This window comes from Triplophysa dalaica, chromosome 12, assembly GCF_015846415.1.
Source record: "Triplophysa dalaica isolate WHDGS20190420 chromosome 12, ASM1584641v1, whole genome shotgun sequence".
Lineage (NCBI taxonomy): Eukaryota > Metazoa > Chordata > Actinopteri > Cypriniformes > Nemacheilidae > Triplophysa > Triplophysa dalaica.
The window spans coordinates 19,621,120-19,637,614 of NC_079553.1; the positions used below are offsets into that span (position 1 = coordinate 19,621,120).

Genomic DNA, 16,495 nt, shown 5'->3' on the forward strand with positions numbered 1-16,495 from the left:
TATAGCAACGCCCTGGCAAACATCCTACCCACAACACCCTTAAATCATTATGGAAAGTTTTGCAAGGACACACATGGGCTCTTTTGGCTTCAGTTGGCAACAAAGACCTAGCAACACCTTAGTAACCTCCAGGCAATGCTATAGCAACAGTATAGCAACATCCTGGCAACCACCCTACACACAACCACCTAGCAACAACTTATCAACATCCAGGCAATGCTACAGAAACCATATAGGAACGTCCTGGCAAGCACCCCACCTACAACACTCTAGTATTGTAATGAAAAGTTTCGCATGGACACACATGGGCTCTTTTGGCTTCAGTTGGAGATCAACCACCTAGCAACATCTTATCAACCTCCAGCCAATGCTATAGCAACCACAAAACAAACATCCTTGCATCATTATTGACAGTTTTGCATGGAGACACCCGGGCTCTTTTTGGCTTCAGTTGGTAAGCAACCACCTAGGAGCACCTTATCAACCTCCAGGCAATGTTATAGCAACCAAATAGCAATTTTCTGACAACCACCTTACATACATCACTCTAGCATTATTATGAAAAGTGTTGCATCGACACAGGAGGGCTCTTTTAGGTTCAGTTAATAAGCAACCACCTAGCAACATCTTATCAATCTCCAGGCAATTCTATAGCAACCACATAGCATCATCCTGGTAACCACCCACAACACCCTAGCATCATTATTGAAAGTTTTGCATGGACACACGTGGGCTCTTGATCAGCAACGCATATATAGCTAACACATACAGCAATGCACCAATCAGGACACATAGCAGCCGCATAGCAATATCCTAGCAACCACCCACAACATTCTGGCATGTACAGTATTAGGAAAAAATAAATCTGGTCATGCAGTGAAATTACTTTCAAAGATAACACGCAGGTAACAGTGTTTCTCTGTACTGTACATGCACTCTCAGAGTTTAATCTACACTGTCATTTGTCTTCAGTTTGTGTAGTTGTGTAATTACACACATTCCTCCCACATAACCTTCCTCTACAGAATCCTTTCCACTCACCGGCTGCCTGCAAGCGTCACATCCACACACCAGTGCTTGTGTGTGTGCACGAGAGAGGGAGAGAAAAAGAGAGAGTTTGCCCCAGGCTTTTACATGAAGTTCTTTCCATCAAATCCCATCTCTACCCCACCCCCATGTCCAGCTCAGCCCCCTCCTCGTCTCTTCTCGGCTTGGAGAGTGAGAGCGCAGTAAAGAATAGGACAGTTGTCTGAAAGGATGCATTGCCTTAATGCTCAGTGTCTTGAACACACGTCTGGATACGCGCAGAAATATTCCGGACTACGACAAGGAGTTCCAGGTCTCGTGCAATCAATTTGCGATGTCATTTCGGAAGCGCTTTTACGCAAAGTCCTCATGCAATGACCTCGCGGGCATTTTGCGAAGGAGAATCGTCGTGTTCGGAGCTTTGGATGATCGCTGTCAATGCACCAGTTTCGTGCAAGAATAAGATAAAGGGGATAATGAACCGCGAGCTGCGTCTTTAACCGCTTGAACTTTATGCGCTCGGAGGATTTTTACGCATTTACGCATCACCATCTTCATCACACACACGTACACACTTACGTATACACGCATATCTTTGCACTATCTTTGCAATCCTCATCCTGTGTTTAATGTTGTGGAAGTGTGAGCTCAGTGTTTTAGTTCAGAGACATAGTTTGGATATGCTTTTGTCTGGAAAGTTCCTTTATAGAGTCTTAAAGCATTAATAGCTCAATTAAACCGCTAAACGGCGTTTATAAATATTGTTGAAGTAAAACATGATAGTGTTTCGTCGCAGATTTGGTGCTGGTAACCGCTGTAAAGGCAGACGGGAAGCGGCTCGTCGGTTCAGGGTCGTGCGTAAAGGCGCCGGTGAGCGCCGCCAGGACCTGGAGCTCTCCATCAGGCGCTCTGCTGAAGATCACCCGCTGTCAGGGCTGGAGAGAGTGACTGAGACGAGATGGGAAAACGAGAAACTTGAGAACAAACTATTCTAACACTTTTACACTTAATTATAGTTCTTGTACATATTTCGTTTAATATCGCAACGTAAAATTTGATGTATAACACGTTTTTTGTATTATCGTAGGTACATATTAGACTGCATATTTAATCAATGTAGAAGTAGAAAATGTAGATAAAGTTAAATAAATAACAATATAATAATTAAGTTAACTCAAGTTAAAGTTGAACAGATTACTCTGAATATTAGTACATGCACAGTAATGCATTCAAGAATACTTGGGTAAATGTAAGAAAGTTTTGTATTGAAACGTATTCAGTATTCAGAAAGTGACCATTAGATGTTAAAAGGGTTTTAAGAGCATAGTGCATTTCGACACACGTCTACAAGCAAACATGCTTAAACCACAGGTGTGGCAATCCACCTTACTGTTTACATATAGAGGAGGCATTGATCTACTGTGGGAAAGGAATTATTCTCAACAGAAGCAAGTGACTTAAAAAACAAGACTGGAATATGCTTGGAGGAGGACAGTTTGGACGATTTGTTTTAATCGGTGGCTTGACATTTCTTCTGGATCCCAGGCAGGAATAATTCATCAGGAATAAGGAATTGTGCTGCCCCTTACAGCAGCGTTTCTGCTCTAGGTAGGAACGGACAGTAAAAGCCTCCAGCATCTTCACTTTTGCCATGTAATTATTCAAAACATTTTCATCTGTAAATCACTTTATTTAGTTTGTCACATATTTGCTTAAAGGTTACCTCAGGTCTGTTCCCCAACAGTAACACTTCTATCTTTATTTACTCAACCCTAGTGTCATTCCAGACCTGTAAGAATAGGATCATTTGACAGTGCCCTTTTCCCCCTTAAACATTTGTAGTGATACCAGATAGAAAGATATTTGGTGAATAAGGATCACATTTGGGACTAATACTTACCAAAAGATGGCACATGACTTCAGTTGACCGAGTGCAACTGTTTTTGTAGCTGGACTGGGGTGGTCCGAGGACTGTGTATACAATTTTTTTATACAAGTTTACTCTCTTATTATGATTCACAGGACAAATAATGGCATTACATTAACATTTAGACATTAAGCAGACAGAAAAGTGGAAATAAAACTTTGTATTGCTCAACCTAATTTTGGGAATATGTGACTTTAAAAAAGCATTTAAGCATTTCATTTAAAAAGAAAATTGAAGTCACATACTGTTGTTTTAAAGTGATAGTTTGACTAAAAATTAATATTCTGTCATCATTTACTCACCCTCCGGTCATTTGATGACAAAAGAAGATATTTTGAAGAATGTTGTTATTTGCCCCCATTTATTCGGATTGTTTTTTTTGTGTCCATACAATAGTAGTGAATGGGTTGAGCCATTGTTCGTACAGGTTTGAAATGACAAGAGGGTGAGTAAATGATGACAGAATTTTCATTTTTGGATGAACTATCACTATAAGGCTTTATAGTAGGGCTTATATTGGCTATTTGTGCTTCCCCTCCTGAGACACACTCCAGTTTGTTTAATCTGTTATGTTGCCTAAAATACACCTTTAATAGTTTGTTAAATTATTATCTGTAAAAAACAGTAGGCTGTGATCTGTATGAAAGTATTTGGGATGTTAGGTCTCTTGATGCGTCTGTTGACAGTGTTTTATATACAAAAACACTCAATGCTGCAGGGCAGCATCCTTGAAGATGACAATATCTGAAAGAATGGCACAGAAGTCCTTTAGAAAAATGCTTTCTGATTTTGCAGGCATCACTCTTTCATTCTTGGCTGCTTTTTTCAATTATTCACCAAATCTTTTTGTTGGAGAATTTCTGTGCCAAACATAAATAGCAGAGAAATAAAAAACTGTGTTCAAGGAGGTTTCTAGTGTCCCCCTGCTGGCAAATGACATAAATTCTCCATTTACAGTGATGGACATTTGAAAGAAGCTTTTATCCATACAAGCGACATGTAAGCAGATATTACAGATGTTTTATCAGTGAATAGTAAGAGAAATTACATACATCCGCTTAGACAGATAATACAAATAAAGCGCTCTTTACATTGTCGAAAAAGATGTGTCTTTAATATTTCTGTGCAATAAAAAATGTCACATTTAAAGGAACAGTTCACCTCAATATGAAAATTCTGTCATCATGTACTCACCCAAGGGGGTACGCTGGCTTAGTGGTTAGCACGTTCGCCTCACACCTCCAGGGTTGGGGGTTCGATTCCCGCTTCAGACTTGTGTGTGTGGAGTTTGCATGTTCTCCCCGTGTCTTGGGGGTTTCCTCCGGGTACTCCGGTTTCCTGCCCTGGTCCAAAGACATGCATGGTAGGTTGATTGGCATCTCTGGAAAAAATGTCCGTAGTGTGTGAGTGCGTGAGTGAATGAGTGAGTGTGTGGGTTGGCACTCCATCCAGGGTGTATCCTGCCTTGATGCCCGATGACTCCTGAGATAGGCGCAGGCTCCCCGTGACCCGAGGTAGTTCAGATAAGCGGTAGAAAATGGAATGGAATGCAATGTACTCACCCTTGAATTGTTTCAGACCTGTATAAATTCATTGTTTTGCTGAACACAAAGAAAAGTACTTGTTAAAACATTTGTGATCAAACGGTTCTGTGCAATATCGACATCCATAGTAGCATAAAAAATCTACTGTGGTAGTCAATAGCCCCCAGAACGGTTTGGTTCCCCACATTCTTCAAAATATCTTCTTTTGTGTTCAAAATAAATATACAAGTTTGGAACAACTGAAAGTGATAATTTACCCCAAAATAAAAATTTTGTCATCACAAACCTGAATGACTTTCTTTCTTTTGCAGAACACAAAATAAGATATTTTGAAGAATGTTGTTAACTGGCCCCCATTCACTTGCATTGGTTATGTGTCCATACAATAGAAGTGAATGGGGTCCAATGCTGTACGGGAACCAACATTCTTCAAAATATTTCTTCTGTGTTCTGCGGGAGAAAGAAAGTCAGGGTTTGAAATGACATGAGGGTGAGTAAACGATGGCAACAATTTTTTTTCCGTAAACTATCCCTTTAAGAACAATTCTCAATAACAAGCTTTCATTTTAAAAGAAAAGCTGTAAGTGCCGCACACCATTACAAATCTAATTCCGGCATAAAAATCGACTGCAGTCCCACGCGTATCAATCAGGTTGAGAAGTTATTGTTATTTTTTTCCATTTGTTTCACTTTTCATCATGTTTGCCCCCCACCACGCTCTCCATCTCTCTCGATGTCTCTCTCTCTTCCGTTCTGTCTCTCTCAGAGGGATTGAAGCTCGAAGCTGTTTCCACCCACACACTTCAGTTCCAGCTTTCAGCTTGACATCAGATTTACATTGAGAATAAAAAGCGCGCACACATACACACACGCGCACTCTCTCACCCACACAGACCTGTGCACAAAGTTTAACACACCTCTGTTGGGAGGAATATTACAGTACAGCTTTTATCTGGCCATAGTTACTGCGTGGTAGAAAAATCCTTGAGATTTAGATCCAGCTTGTTTTAGCCATCGTGTTTGAGAACAGAAACACATTTTCACTCATACAAGTTTTTATCATAATGGAGAAACATGTCAAAGCGTGACCTGCTTTTTACCGCCGGTCTCACGGTCACGTGCTCCGTGTCACACGTGTTCACATGCATGTGAATCTATATTCCATCGCTTCAGTGTTTTATGTCTCTGTGCTAGTCAAATGTAAGGTACTGGAAAATGTTGCCATGGCAACCAAATAAAGAGCCTGGATTTGGATCAAAAAGGACAGTGGGAGAAATTGAAATAGATGAATGTATCCATCCAGTCTGCTTTACTTTGGCTTTCAATTTGGCGTAATTAGAAGGCACGGTAACCTCTGGCCTCGGATCGGTCTGTTAAGTCCTGCCATTTTTCGAGTTTGTATTGTTGGAGTGAACATTAAAACAAAAATCGCTCTTATGTCATAACAGACCTGTATGACTTTCTTTCTTCTGGAGAACATACCAAACAACATTAGACCCCATTGACTATCATTGTATGGACACAAAAGCACATTTCTCAAAATATCTTCTTTTGTGTTCCACAGAAGAAGGAGTCACATACAGTATAGGTTTTGAGTAACATGAAGGTAAAAAAGGGATTATAGAAATGTAACACCCCTGTCCCAGACACATTCATATTAATAAATTATTGTACTATCAAGAGTTCAGACTTTTCATTGTTTTTCAATTACCTGAATGTATTCGTTGAATAATTTGCTGTCCTAATCTGATGTTAATATGTTGTACAAATGTTAATTGGTTTGTACTCTTCAGGGTTGTAGACCAATTGCTTGGTAAGGTCCAAAGAAATATGGAAATATGACTACATGGGTCTTGTATTTAGGCAACAACGTTCTAAAGGCGGTTTCATTGGCTGTAGGCTATATTTCACTTATATTTATGTTTTATTGTATTTTATTCTAAATTGCATTAAAACTACACAACAGTTATAGATTCTTTGCGGAGGTCAACCGGAAGTTATGTTTGGGCTCTTTATAATGTCTCTTTATGTTGTTCCCGCTTAAACCTTCTATATTATAAAATGAGTGAAAAAGTGGATTGTTATTCACAGTTTTTCCCAATAAAGCAGTTAATTCCCGATATAGCACTAATCTGTCTTTAGGACTCTACGTGGTGAAATTCTACAATCACACCAACGTGTGACATGCACTGTAGTCTATTTTCAAGCCAAGAGTTTATGGAAGGTCTCTCTTGAAATATTTACGCATTATTGCTAAAATTGCTGAAATGGACCAACCTGTTTTTTGTTATATAAACTGCGCATACACTTCTCTTTTCAATATCACTGTGAAAAAAACCTATACCTTTTTGTGTATAATATAATTTTTTTTAACTGATAAATTGCTTTAGAAGGATTGCTGGATGTTAATGATGTAAAATCGTCTCTGTTTTGGGATCAGGAGGGAGGATTTTCAAATTTGATGTTAAAAACTTGAGAGGGAATAACGTCTTGAGAATGGAATAGGAGAGGATGGTAGAGGTAAAAACGCTCTCGTGAAAAATAGAAATGCAGAAGGATGAATAAATACACTGTTTGATTTATGTAAAAGGCTTGCGTGGGTGCGAGGCGAGAGAGCCGCGAGCTTCAGAGATGAAGCGAATGAGAGAGATTGAACGAGAGAGACGGATGGGATTGGCTGAAGAGATGCCGGGTATTTACACTCGGATTTATGGGAGGGTTAGCGCAGCACAGAGCGGGACAGAATGATGGTGTGATAGTGGAGAGATCGTTCCGTCATTACAGCATCCATTCATTTGTTTCTGCTGCTCGTGTTGTAAGGACGTTAAGTTCTTGAGTAATAGTCGTGTCTACAGCCAATGACTGCGGTTTTGTTTAAGGGCTTTGTTTGCAAGTGTCTGTCTCTCTTTTTATTTCATTGTGTTTTTTCAAACAAAAGGTTAAAAAAAGACCTGCCAGTGCCTGTGAGAAAGAAAAATCATCTCTTTGATACCTCAGTTAGACATCAGTAAGATTAAATGTAGAGCAAATGGGATCTTCTGTGTCTCAGATATTTCTCCTGAGAAAAAGATCCAGAAACCTCACAAATGTCTCTGTTAGAGTTTAAGAAATCCAACAATGTCACAAACATAGTTCAGATTTGTCATGTCTGATCTAAAGTTAATATTATTGAAGATCTTAAACATTTCTCATCAAATTCAAAATGATTTAACCTCTACCATCTCCATTCCTTTGATATCTTCACACTCTTAATCTAAGTTAACAATTGTCCCATTTGTTTGAATGTTTTAGCAGAAACGTCTGAGACTTAACTGACACTAGGTTTAGGTGAACTCATGTGAACTCTTGTTCTCAATTTCAGAAAACGCCCGGCTCCGTCGGAAAAGCATCGCCACCGGGAAACAGCCAAGCATGGAGATCCCACCCACCGCCCCCCCTCAACCCTTCCGACAATCCGTGAGTACCCCTCCGACCCGTCCCCGATCTCTCTCTCCCTCCCTCTCCCTCTCTCTGCCACCCTCGGCTCATCCGGTCTCCTCGCAGACCGCCGGCCGAAGGTCAGCGTGCACTAGTCCTCTGCCCCTGTCGCCCTCTTTTACCCCGTCCTACTCACCACCACAAAAGAGAGTGAGTACCCCTCCGCTCGCTCGCTCTCTGCATCTCTCACCCCCTCTCTCGCTCACCCTCCCTCCCTCGGTCCCGCTCTCTCAGTGGGCTGGTGAGTGGAAGGTTGTGGGTTCTAATCCCGGGACCGGACCCAGTTTGGCATCACTGCCCTCAATTGAGGTATGTTATCCAACAGCTGCGTTCTCTTTCGTGCGGCTTCTGCTGTGGTTTCGAGTGGCCGGCTGCACGGCCCGGAGGTGTTAGACAAACAGTTAGTCACGTAGGAAGCAAACATGTTCATGTTTCAGAGCCAACGTTTGAGTCATCCTGTCTGAGAACATCAAATATAAAGTCGGATTTCTTTGAGATAAACCGACGTGAATCTTTGTTAATATTAGGATTAATGCGAAGACGGTTTATACGTTTATTTGGTGTCCCACGGTTTGAGTTAATCGCACGGGGAGGAGAGAGGCAAACATGTTTCCATGACAACTCTAGTCACTAGAGTTACTGGTACTACTGCAAAAGCATAAATGAATGTGGGATGAAAGAAGCTTTTAGATTCTGGAATTTTGGTAATGTTTTGCTAAACACAACACGCTGTTACTTCCAGGTTGTGGCTGAATGGTTGTTACGGTGCTCTGAGTGGTTGCTAGGGTGGTGGTTTCTAAGGTTTTGTAAGTCTTCAAAACAGCCCAACCCCAGGTTTAGTGTTGCTGGTTGTGCATGGTTGTTAAGGTATTTCAAGCAGTTGCCGGTGTGATGCTGTGCAGTTGCTAAGGTGTTCTGTCTGGTGTTCTGATGGTTACGTTAAAATTAATATGTGATATTACAAAAATCACTCTAAAAAAGTCCCTATTTAGCAAATGATGTGCAGTTTCACGAAGACACGAAACCACCCAGAGTCTAAACATCAGTTTTGTAAATTATCTCTAAATTCATCTTAATTCAGCCTCATAAACGCAGAACTCATTTAGAGCTGCAGAACACACCAGATTTGCATTTCTTAGAGAAAAACCGAGTGCTTGGAAAACAGAAGAAGAACGCTTTACTGTAGGTAAACTTGGAGTTAGGTTCTTTAAAAATGAAATGTTGGATGAGTTGCAAAGGCAACTGTTGATGGTTAAATAGACCCAACAAAATGAATCATCATACACATGAGATACAAAACACAACAGCAATAATTGTATTCCAATTATTTTTTATAGCACTTTTCAAAATTGTGCATTGTTGCAAAGCAGCTTTACAGCAAAAACACAACGGTACAATAAAGAGTGGGAAAAAAGACAGCATAGAAATTAAAGGGAAATAAATATTGAAAACTGAAAAATTATATAAAGATGATTGTAAATGAGGGTTGTACAAGACATGCACAATTGACATTGTGCTATTATGTTATCATTTTCAATATAAATCACTGAAAAACTTTCGTCTTAAAGGGACAGTTCACCAAAAAATTTAAATTAATTTACCCACTCTCATGTCATTCCAAACCTGTAAGACTTTCTTCCGCATAACACAAAAGAAGATATTTTGAAAAGCGCTTGTAACCAAACAAACCTCTGCCCCCATTGAGTCATTTCTCAAAATATCTTCTTTTTGTGTTCAACAGAAAATAGTCATAGACAGGTTTGAACCACTTAAGAGTGAATCAGTCATTAAAATGTTTGTGTGTGTGAACGATCTCTTTAAAGTAAAAAAATTTAAGTTAACCAAATGCACCTTTAACTGAAGCGCGGTATGTTAGACGGCTTATGTAACTGTATAAGTTCAGTACTCAGGGTTAGATGTTCAGAACAAACGTCTTGGTTACGTATGTAACCTCAGTTCCCTGATGGAGGGAACGAGACGTTGTGTCGAGAACGACAGATGGGGTTCGCCCTTGAGAACCAATCAACTCTGACTACTATAGAAAAGGCCAATGAAATTTGGCGAATGCAATTTGCATGCCGGGCTCCGCCCCCGGAAATCCGGTATAAAAGGAGGCCGGCGTGCAGCATTCACTTACCTTTGTTCTGAAGAGCCTGAGACCTCTCAAACTGCAGCAGAATACGATACGTGTTCGTGGCATAAGGGACACAACGTCTCGTTCCCTCCATCAGGGAACTGAGGTTACATACGTAACCAAGACGTTCCCTTTCTGTCGGTCTCTCGACGTTGTGTCGAGAACGACAGATGGGGTTGCCTATGGAAAACGCCACAACGCTGTATCGCGTCACAATCTCTAGCGAAGCGACGGTAACAAGCCTGGGCGTGTCATCTCGAAGCTTTCGTGAGACTGTAACCTTCCAGTGTGGTGGTCGGGGGGTTCCAGAGCTTTCTTGGAGAAAGATGGGTACAGCCCTGACCGGTAACTGTCACGGACGGGGCCTTAGCTCTCTATAGGCGAGAGGCCGTCCAGATCAGTTTACACCGGGTAAGCGCGACTCTTAATCAGAGAAGCGCTACAGAGGCCACCTCCTACCCGTGGGGAGGAATATGGTGGATATAGGTATGGTCTCGTCCTTGGAGGAGAACGCATGGAACGTGCGGACTGAGTAGTTAACCGCGAGGTGGAGGCCCACCTGGGGAAGCTCATGGGTTACCAGGAGTGGGAACCATTCTCATGAGGATACATCAGACGGAACAGCCCACGGAGGGGGTGTTACAGACGTCCGGTAGCACTAGGTCCGGTTAGAGCTATCTGTGATAGCTCACATGGTATCCCGGCCTAAGGGGGAAGGCTGCTCTGCCCAGCCAGCCCCCAGGGGGTGCTTGTTTGGTGATGGATGGAATGCCTATTCTTAACCAGTGTCTGGGTAAGAAGGGAGGCTGGTGAGGTACCAGTTTCTTAGCGATGTGTTCGGGTAAGAAGAAAAGGTAAATAGCACACTGACCCAACCTGTTAGAGGGTGGAAAGGTGCTTTCGCAGGCATATGCCCCCCCGGATGCCAGTCCTACATGTCGCCACGCAGGACGTGGGCTGACACCGGGTTTACGCGAAGGTTGTTAACCCTTGCGAAGGTGTTTGGGCATAGCCCAACCCGCAGCTCTACAGATGTCTGCTAGAGAGGCGCTTCTGCCAGTGTCCAGGAGGTGGCTAAACTCCGTGTGGAGTGAGCCCTCACTGCCAATGGGCATGGGAGATTCTGAGATCGGAATGCCGTCGTAACGGCGTCCACGACCCAGTGCGCCAGCCTCTGTTTGGAGACAGCCTTCCCCTTCTGCTGTCCTCCAACAGACACGGAGCTGGTCAGAGCTTCAGAGCTCTGCGTGCGGTCCAGTACGTACTGGACACAACACTAATCGGGTTGGGTCTTCCTCCCCTATGGGGAGCGCCTGCAAGTTCACCACTTGGCCCCGGAGGGAGTAGTGGGAACTTCTTGGGCACGCATCCGGGCCTGGGTCTCAAGATAACGTGAGAGTTTCCAGGGCCGAGTTTAAGGCAATCCAGGGACACGGAGGATGCTCGGTGGTCCCCTACCCTCTTGAAGGAAGTGAGCGCCGTCAGGAGGGCCGTCTTACTCTATGAGGAAGATCGGAACCTCCGAGGGGCTCTTTGGGGGGCCCTGAGGCTCCCCAGGACCACTTAGGGTCCCAAGAGGGTATGGAGCGAAGATGAGGCGGATTCCGCCCTCTCGCTGCTTAGGAACCTGGTGACCAGGTCGTGTTGCCCTAGAAACTTTCCACCGACTGAGTCGTGATGAGTGGCAATAGCGACTACATACACTTTCAGTGTGGAAGGGAGATGTTAGTCTCCAGTCTCGTGAGGAGGGGAACACAATCCTGATCAAGCACCTCAGTGGGTCTTTCTCGTTGAGAAAGACACCAGGACGAGAAGAAGCACCGTCTAGAGGCGTGTAACCGCCTAGTAGATGGGGCCCTAGCCTGGGTGATGGTCTCAGCCGTATAGGGGGAGTAGCCATCTTAGGATCTTCTCGTCCCGTCTAGACACCAGACATGGGTGTTCCAGAGGTCTGATCTGGGATGCCAGAACGTGTCCTTCCCCTGAGAGAGCAGGTCCTCTGTCAGGGTAATGGTTCAGGGGGAGTCGCTGTCCAGAGCATCGGCTCTGAGGCCAAGTGCGGTTAGACCGGTGTGGTGTAACCAATAACACTTGGTGCTCCTGCTCCCTGACCTTGCACAGAGTCTGTACAAGAAGGCTCCTGGGGGGGGGAAGGTGTGCTTCCGCCCATCCCGCGGCCAGCTGTGCGCAAGGATATCCGTGCCGAGGGCAGGGACTATCAAGCAGGCAAATGGTGGTGTTACGGGAGGTGAACAGGTTTTACCTGGGCCTACCCGAACAGCCTCCAAATGAGCTGGACTGCACGGGGGTGGAGTCGCCACTCTCCACGAGGCATAAACTGGCGAGAAAGCACGTCGGCTGTCTAGTTCAGTTTGCCCGGGGTGTGTGGCCTGCAGGGAACGAGTCACCTGTTGACTCCACCGGAGGAGGCGTCGAGCAAGTTGTGTTTAGCTGCTGTGTGCGAACGCCACCCTGACGATCTGTATTCGCTACAGCTATAGTGCGGTCCTCGGAACAGCACGTGCATGTCTCGCACGAGAGGCCGTAGCCTGCTCAGTGCAAGTAGCATAGCCCACAACTCTTGGCAATTGATATGCCAGCGCAGGCGGGGGTTCGTCCAACACCCCACCTGCGTGCCCGTTGCACACTACACCGCACCCCTGCAGGGAGACTTCAGTCGTCACCACGACCTGCCTCATAACCTGCTCAAAGGGACCTGAGTCCGTCGAAAAAGTCATAAAGACTAGGGGTTATGGTGCGTCGGCAGCAGGGCGGCATCACCATGCGCCTGCTGCCGGTGTGCCACGCTCTCCTCGGAACTCGACTCTGAAACCAGTGTTGGAGCGGTGTCATGTGCATCAACTCGAGGGGTATTAACCCGCGAGGACGCCATGTGTCCCAGGAGCCTCTGAATTGTTTCAGGGGGACCGCTGTCTGCCTAAAATGTTCATTTCAGACAGTTCAACACTGGTTGGGCACAACTGCGGACAGGTGTGCCGACATGGTGACAGAGCTGAGTTCCATACCGAGAAAGAGGATGCTCTGCACTGGGGAGAGCTTGCCCCTCTCTTGGTTGACCTGGAGTCCCAATCGACCTAGGTGCCGGAGCACCAGGTCCCTTTGTGTACATAACAGATCTCGCGAGTGTGCCAAGATAGGCCAGTCGCTGAGATAGTTTAGTACCCGCTCGCCTTCCTCCTCTCAGGGAGAAAGGGCGGTCAGGGACAGACCGAAAGGGAGGACTCTGTACTGATATGCCCGCCTCTCGCACGCGAACCGTGGGAACGGCCGGTGTCGAGGAGGATCGAGACATGAAAGTAAGCGTCCTTCAGGTCGATTGCCACGAACCAATCCTGACACCTCATAGATGTCAGGACGCGCCTCTGTGTGAGCACCCTGAATGGCAGCTTGTGAAGGTGCTCTGTTCAGGGTACGCAGCCTTTGGGGGCAACCCGCCGTCTTTCTTGGGAACGATGAAGTGCGGGTGGTGACCCACTGAACATCTTGGTTTTGAGGGACGAACTCGATGCCTGTTTTGCCAGAAGGGTGGTGACCTCTACCCGAAGTACGGAGGCGTCCCTGCCTCTGACAGAGGGAGAGATGATGCCCCGAAACTTGGGTGAGTCTCTGGCGAACTGGATCGAGTAACCAAGACGGACCGCCCTCATTAGCCAGCGAGACAGTGTGGGCAGCTCTCGAGCTCCCAGGGACTGTGACAGGGTGACCAAGGGGACGGTCTGCTTCATCATTCCCACGGGGGGTGGTTCGTCGGCTGGCGGAGCTAACCATGTCGCGGGGAGTCCCCGGAGGGAAGGTTTTTGCTCCGCCTGCTTACCTGCCTGGCGGGACAACGGCACGCACTGTCGGTTTGAGAGTGGTGACGGCTGTCGTATGTGTACGACCTCACGCCTCGCCAGGGTGTGAGGTCGGTTCGCCGAGCACAGTCCAGTGGAGTGTGCGATCGGCTGCAAGTAAACCCGGGGAGAACAGAAAACTCAGTGAGTAAGTGGGCGCCAAGCCCTAACAAGGGCCCGGCTTTGGTGACGAGGCAGGAGTCGTCCCGTACCGACCGATCAGAGCCGTGGCTGTGAAGGTTCGGGCCCGATGTTGTTCTCCCTGGGGTCTTCCCGTCAGTGTCCCTTCTCGCGAGGAGGTTGCTGACGGGGTGGAGGTTTCCCCCTCGACCTCTGCTTCCGGGGTGCCGCCTGTGGGGGCACAGGAACCGGAGCCGATGTCGAAAGGGTCCTGGGTTGCAGGGAAGCAGACGTCACGTGAGATCTCGGAGGCCTGTAGGCGGCCGAGTCGCGGCGTGAAAAAAATGTGGTTAATTGCCACTGTCTGCTTCGCCGTCAAAAAACTGCTGAGCGCAGTCCTCGACGGTGTTACCAACAACCCACCCTGCCAGATGAGTGCATCAAGAAAGCGGACTTCCTTGCTGTCACTCTTCTGCACAAGGTATAGCCGGGGGTGTCTCTCCTGGACCACTACCGTGGACATCGTCCGACCCAGGGCCCGTGCCGCCACCTTAGTCGCCCGTAGAGCGCTGTCAGCGGTGGCACGGAGATCCTGCATTATACCCGGGTCGGCCTTACCCTCGTGGAGCCCTCTCAACGCCCTGGCCTGGCGGACCTGCAGGATGGCCAAGGCATAGAGAGAGGAGGCAGCCTGGCCCGCAACATCGCAAGCTTTCGACACCAGTGATGCCGAAGTCTTACGTGCTTTGGACGGTAGGAGTGGTCGATCCCCCCCCAGGTGGTAGCCGTCCGCGGCACAGGTGCACCGCAGGCGGACGTTCCACCCGGGGGATCTCAACGCAGTCCTTGGCTGCCTCACCATCGAGGGAAGTAAGGGAGCCGGAGCTGGTTTCACTGGAACGGTCCGTGAGTGGAGCGTTCCAAGTTTTACACAGCTCCTCATGCACCTCCGGGAAAAACATGGCACCCGGGGTGGGCGCGGTTTGCACCGCGCACCGACCTCGGGAACCACGCATCCCCGGGTTAGCACGGATGACATCACTTCTGCTTCCTCCTGAACTCGACCGCTGGGGGTGGAGTTTGGATTCGGCAGAGTCGGATGCCAGTCTCCCTCCGATGCTGCGAGCGACATCTCATCTACGTCACACATCGTTTCCGAGTGTGTGCGTGAGGATCCGGACGGTATGCCACCGCCGGTTGGGGAACGTTCAGAAGAGCGAATCGGGGTGCGATCGGCCCGTGAGCACTTGGCTGGCGGGTTTACGTTCGCAGAGTTCCCCGTATCACTAACGCTGCTAACGTGGGTGGTCATCGGGGCCGTAGCCACAGATGTCACAGCCCGGGTAGCAGACGAAATGGTGGCTGGTTCCCGTAGGAAGACAGCCACCCGTGACCGCAACTTCTGAATGACAATCTGCCCGCAGTGCAGGCAGATGTGTCAACGAACGCTGCTTCAGTGTGCTGGACGCCCAGACACCTAATGCAGCGATCGTGTCCATCCCCCTCCTCGATGAGGGTGCCGCACCCAAGAGAACAGCGGGACATGCCGCGCTGGAGAATGCTCAGTCAGTCCTGAAAAGGACTTTTAGAAAAAATCTCTAACACCTCCGGAACCGCCGAGACGCCCAGGGGAAGGTCGCTGCAGGAAGGGACGATCCGCTGTAACACGTCGTAGCACCAGCGTGTAGTTGTAGAGGATTGAATCCTGAGTTGTACTCATGAGCGATGGCTCTGAAGAACAAAAGGTAAGTGAATGCTGCACGCCGGCCTCCTTTTATACCGGATTTCCGGGGGCGGAGCCCGGCATGCAAATTGCATTCGCCAAATTTCATTGGCCTTTTCTATAGTAGTCAGAGTTGATTGGTTCTCAAGGGCGAACCCCATCTGTCGTTCTCGACACAACGTCGAGAGACCGACAGAAAGGGAACATAAACTGTAATGGCTGCCTTGCACATACTGTAATTATTCTAAACAGTGTTTAATTGATGGGTTACGTCTTTATTCTTCCGTGATGATGGACTTTAAGGTTGTGTAAGATTGTGTGATGTAAAAGCATTAGTAACACAGAGCTTGTAAGATGTGTGCCGTGGATCTCTCATCAACTGCAGGCAACAGAACATATTTCTGAAGCAACACCTCCCACTATTGGTTGACTGTGGATAGTGCGACATTTTTCAACATGTTTTATCACAAGCAATTTAATTTCAGTCAGTTGCACAATAATTTTACATCAGCTAATCTAATTCATTACAACTGAAACAAATCTAAATTACTGATGTATGTTTCTAAACTTGACTCTGTTTTGTCGTGTGTATTTTTTAAGGTGTTACTTTATGTGGCACTTCTACAAATGTTTTTTTACAAAGGGGGTTCGTGTAAAACTGTTTAAAGGAATACTTCACCCAAAGAATGA

The 16,495-nt window shown here is 46.5% G+C and overlaps 1 protein-coding gene across 2 annotated transcripts in view; it reads left to right on the plus strand.

Annotated features, from left to right (window-relative positions):
* syngap1b (synaptic Ras GTPase activating protein 1b) overlaps nt 1-16,495 on the plus strand; it is a 97,479-nt gene that overhangs the window by 45,285 nt on the left and 35,699 nt on the right. The window contains exons 1-2 of one of the 2 annotated variants that reach the window (XM_056761737.1): nt 2,248-2,634; nt 7,859-7,953. In XM_056761737.1, the coding sequence (XP_056617715.1) occupies nt 7,909-7,953 (45 nt within the window). In that variant the 5' untranslated portion in view covers nt 2,248-2,634; nt 7,859-7,908. Of the gene's footprint in view, nt 1-2,247; nt 2,635-7,858; nt 7,954-16,495 lie in introns of those variants that run through there. The other variant, XM_056761736.1, reaches the window with a different exon arrangement.